The sequence below is a fragment of the Dicentrarchus labrax genome, unplaced genomic scaffold (assembly GCF_905237075.1).
Source record: "Dicentrarchus labrax unplaced genomic scaffold, dlabrax2021, whole genome shotgun sequence".
NCBI classification, from domain to species: Eukaryota; Metazoa; Chordata; class Actinopteri; family Moronidae; genus Dicentrarchus; species Dicentrarchus labrax.
In genome coordinates, this window is record NW_026136712.1 from 4,825,907 (window position 1) to 4,829,566 (window position 3,660).

The 3,660-nt window shown below is 36.4% G+C and overlaps 1 protein-coding gene across 2 annotated transcripts; it reads right to left on the reverse strand.

The window, feature by feature from the left end:
- Positions 1-77: 77 nt before the first annotated feature.
- LOC127373580 (polymeric immunoglobulin receptor-like) lies at positions 78-3,660 on the reverse strand. 2 transcript variants are annotated; one of them, XM_051418191.1, is made up of 8 exons: positions 3,552-3,659; positions 3,024-3,344; positions 2,432-2,731; positions 2,170-2,239; positions 1,833-1,912; positions 1,665-1,687; positions 605-661; positions 78-436 (listed from the first exon to the last, which is right to left on the reverse strand). In XM_051418191.1, the coding sequence occupies exons 1-8, from the start codon at positions 3,595-3,597 to the stop codon at positions 386-388; spliced, it is 948 nt and encodes a 315-aa protein (XP_051274151.1). In that variant the 5' UTR covers positions 3,598-3,659; the 3' UTR covers positions 78-385. The 2 variants fall into 2 exon arrangements, 1 of the variants encoding a protein (XP_051274151.1); XR_007886921.1 differs by having other exon boundaries at positions 605-1,687; positions 3,552-3,660.

Genomic DNA, 3,660 nt, shown 5'->3' on the forward strand with positions numbered 1-3,660 from the left:
AAGGGAGGTGTGTATTACACAATAAAACAGGAAACACTGATGGAATAACATGAAACAAAGAAGAATATGGGAGCATCTTTTTCAGTGATTTTTTATTGTATTTCAAGATGTGCAGATTTCAGTAACTTGCAGACTGATATTGACAGCTGGACCAATGAGTCACTGAAGTAGTTTATTGCAAAGTTAAGTATGCATTCAATAACACTGCTGGTTTCAACTACTGTCTCGCTCTTTTTAGTCTTATGATGATGTTACTAGAGCTGCGCTGTACACTGCCAGCTTGTACTTGTCACACTAAATCAAAGTTTCTTTTACATGAGTGGCTTGTCAGATGTAAAACCTCAAGGCTAGACAGGCTACAGAGAGACCTAATATTGACCTTAATTTAGTCCTGAGCCAGTGTGCTATATGCAACATCCTCATCTGCTGCTTCAACCTGTTGGAGAACAGAAGATGAAAGAAAGGAAGAGCAAAGATTCAAATTGTGACCTGAAACTTTTATTTATGATATAATGTTTAGATCGTTACTGAATCAAATACTAGAGATTAAGATACAGTTATTTCAAATATAATATATTTTAAAACCTGATATCACTGTGGTTACCTTGACAAGAGTTTTTCTCTTATGCTTCACAGCAATGTATGATACTTCCTCTTCTGCCTGTGAAAAGGGAGCAAAGCACAAGCAACAGCACGAAGCAATTTGCATTATGTATATGTTTGTTGAAATATCCAACATGGAATATAAACATAATTTTAAAACAATAAAAATCATGATCAGTAGAATTACAGTTGAATAATTCACTAAACCAAACTATATATTCTAGACATTCTCAGTAAAGTTAATGGTCACTGGGGATCATCAGCAAACTATCAAGGTTGATTAATGACTCTTCACATGCATTCAGTATATCATATAAATAATTACCAGATGTGTAGTTATATGTAAATATCTTATATATGTTGTCAGTGGTAAATATGCTCTGTCCTCTGTCATCTATAATCTCTTAGCAACCTTTTTTAAACTGTATCTTCTAAAAATGAAACATGGCCAGTATTGTCACAGGGTACAGATCTGTAATGTACACATTTTTGAGGGAAAGAGAAACTGTCATGACATTTAATTAATGATGTCTCATTAGTTCTTGATTCATTCTTTCTTTCTTTTCTTTTATAAGTGTATTGTTTTTTCTGTTAACATATTGTCTGCTGATTTGATGAATTCTTCTGTTCATTTTGTGTGTTTCTTGTCAATTAATTGAATTATATTTTGCTAAATCACGTAATTATTAGTTTAGTTTTTTCTCTAAAGTTGAGTTGGGTGAGAACTGTAAATGCAAAAAACTGAAACGGAAGAGCTCTGCTTAAGGAAACCTTAGTGCTAGTAAAAAGGGAGGAGCAAGTGCTGCTCTTTTATTTTTCTAACCTACTGCTTTCAAACCTGCTTCTCTAACCACACCTGCAGTGTGCAGGTATTTTTCACCTTTTTCTGCAGTAATATATAATTCAGCACCTGCATATAATGTGTGAATGTGTGTGTCTCTTCTGATGATTGCCCGACACTGCAGTGTAAACACAAAGGATGATGATAGCAGCTCTGGCTCTATACTGAGGAACCTTACAGCCTTTGTTGTAAAAAGATAATATAAATCATCATATCTTACCTCAGTTGCAGCTGATGCTGGTGCTTTGGTTTGTTGTAAAAGTGAAACAGTAAAACCTCCTGTTAATGACTGTCATTGTGCAATGACAATGCTGCACACGTCTACACTTCAATTAAAAACAGTCCAAATATTGATGATTGGATTCATGAAAGCTCAGAATAGACTTACTGTGTCTTCTCAACATGAACCAGATGAACGAGGCCACCATTACAATGAAGATCAACAAACTCAAAGGGATGATGAAAGCTCTGCAACAACAGTTTGAATCAATGTACAATCAAACAATGTAGTCTGAAGTATTCATCATCCTGGTCATATTTACTGCAGCTGTACACAATCATATTTTAGTGATAGAAATTAACCTTAGTTATCATATAGGTCACATAAGTCAAATAATGTCAGTAAAGAACACAAGTATATAGATTCCCTCACAAGGAATGATTTATTTGTCCATAAATTAGCCATTGTTCTCTAAATACTGTATGTGAATGTAAAGCCTACTGACCCGTGGTTCCCACCCTGAACTGTGGTAGGTTCCCCATATGCAGAGACAGCAGTGTGATTCACAGGTTCAGCTGTGGGTGAAAATGTGGTTAAACGTCATTTCATTGTAAGAGTGAACATGTGAAACAACACAATGATCACCAGAATCATATCACAATAATGAATACTAATATCACTTCTATATTAAATGCAAACCTTTACTAATGGCTGCACGTGGCAGATATTTACAGCTGAACATTTTATAATAGTAGAATGGTCCTTACTAGTGCTGGGTCTCTCTTTAACAGTCACATGCACTGGCATCTGTAGAAGTCCTTTGGTACAGAAATACCAGCCGCTGCTCTCTGTCCTCAGTCCACTCATAGTCACAGTGAAAACTTTGGGGACATTTGCATTAATGGTCACTCTTGTTCCATCTATTGATCCAGACGGTTCCTTCACACAGGACCCTCCCAGCCTGCACCACTCAATCTCTCCAGTGTTACTATAGTTACCATGGATGGTTACATCTTCTCCATTAAATCCTGTAATCTCCTGATGATCCACAAAGAGTTGGGGCCAACCTTGAGGAAGAACAAATAGCATTAACTAGAACATTGTGGGCAGCCATGTAATTGGTCCATTGTGAGGATGCTTCAAAGGCAGCTGTTTGTACAGTTACATCTGGCAGATAAATAACTTCAGCATTCACGTTTATTCTAAGTACTGTTGACTGACAAAGTCATTGTAATATCAAAATATTCTGTCTCTGCAGCAAAACTACACTACTAACTCCCCATCAGTGTTTGTATTCAACATCGTTCACATTTCACAAAGGATTTGAAATGAACTTAAAGGTTCTTTAAGGGTTCTTACCTTTGGTGACTGACAGCTGAAAATATTTCCCGTAATCTGGCCCGTCATTTATCTCCACAATACACCAGTAATCAGTGTCGTCCATCATCAGATTATTAATAGTCACAGTGAAAATTCTTTGTTGTTTGTCATCAGAGATTGAAAACTTTCCTGAACTGTCTGGTCGATCAGTTTTAACTTTGTAGGAGCAGAAATTCCAGTTATATCCTTTACACAAGTATTTGACATGGTGTGTGTACTTTAGCTCATAGAGACATGGGATAGAGATGGAGCCTCCAGCCTTCACTGACACTTCACTGACTGTAGTTATGCTGTGAATTCCTGCAACAAGAAACATGAAACCATTTTACTGTAAATATTATATGATATTAATTTATTACTCAACCAACTGACTTTTAATGAATCAATCTGATGAATTTTATTGTAATTATGACGATACCATCATGTTAGTTATTGTCACATCATCCTCTGTGTTTCCTTATGTGTGTGCTGCATACATGAAATGATAAAATGAGCCCTGTGACTGACCTGTGAGTCCAGTAAAGATGAGAAGAACCCGGAGATGAAGAGCCATGTTGACGAGCAGAGTAAGACACAACAACGTCCACCAACTCACTGTAAGAATGACTTTAGACTT

Bases quoted from the DNA above. Each gene is read 5' to 3' on its own strand.
- LOC127373580 (XM_051418191.1), bottom strand. From the start codon at position 3,597: ATGGCTCTTCATCTCCGGGTTCTTCTCATCTTTACTGGACTCACAG. The intron at 3,345-3,551 runs GTCAGTCACAGG...TTCTTGTTGCAG, and splicing joins CATCTTTACTGGACTCACAG to GAATTCACAGCATAACTACA. The intron at 662-1,664 runs GTAAGATATGAT...CCCTTTTCACAG, and splicing joins CAGCATCAGCTGCAACTGAG to GCAGAAGAGGAAGTATCATA.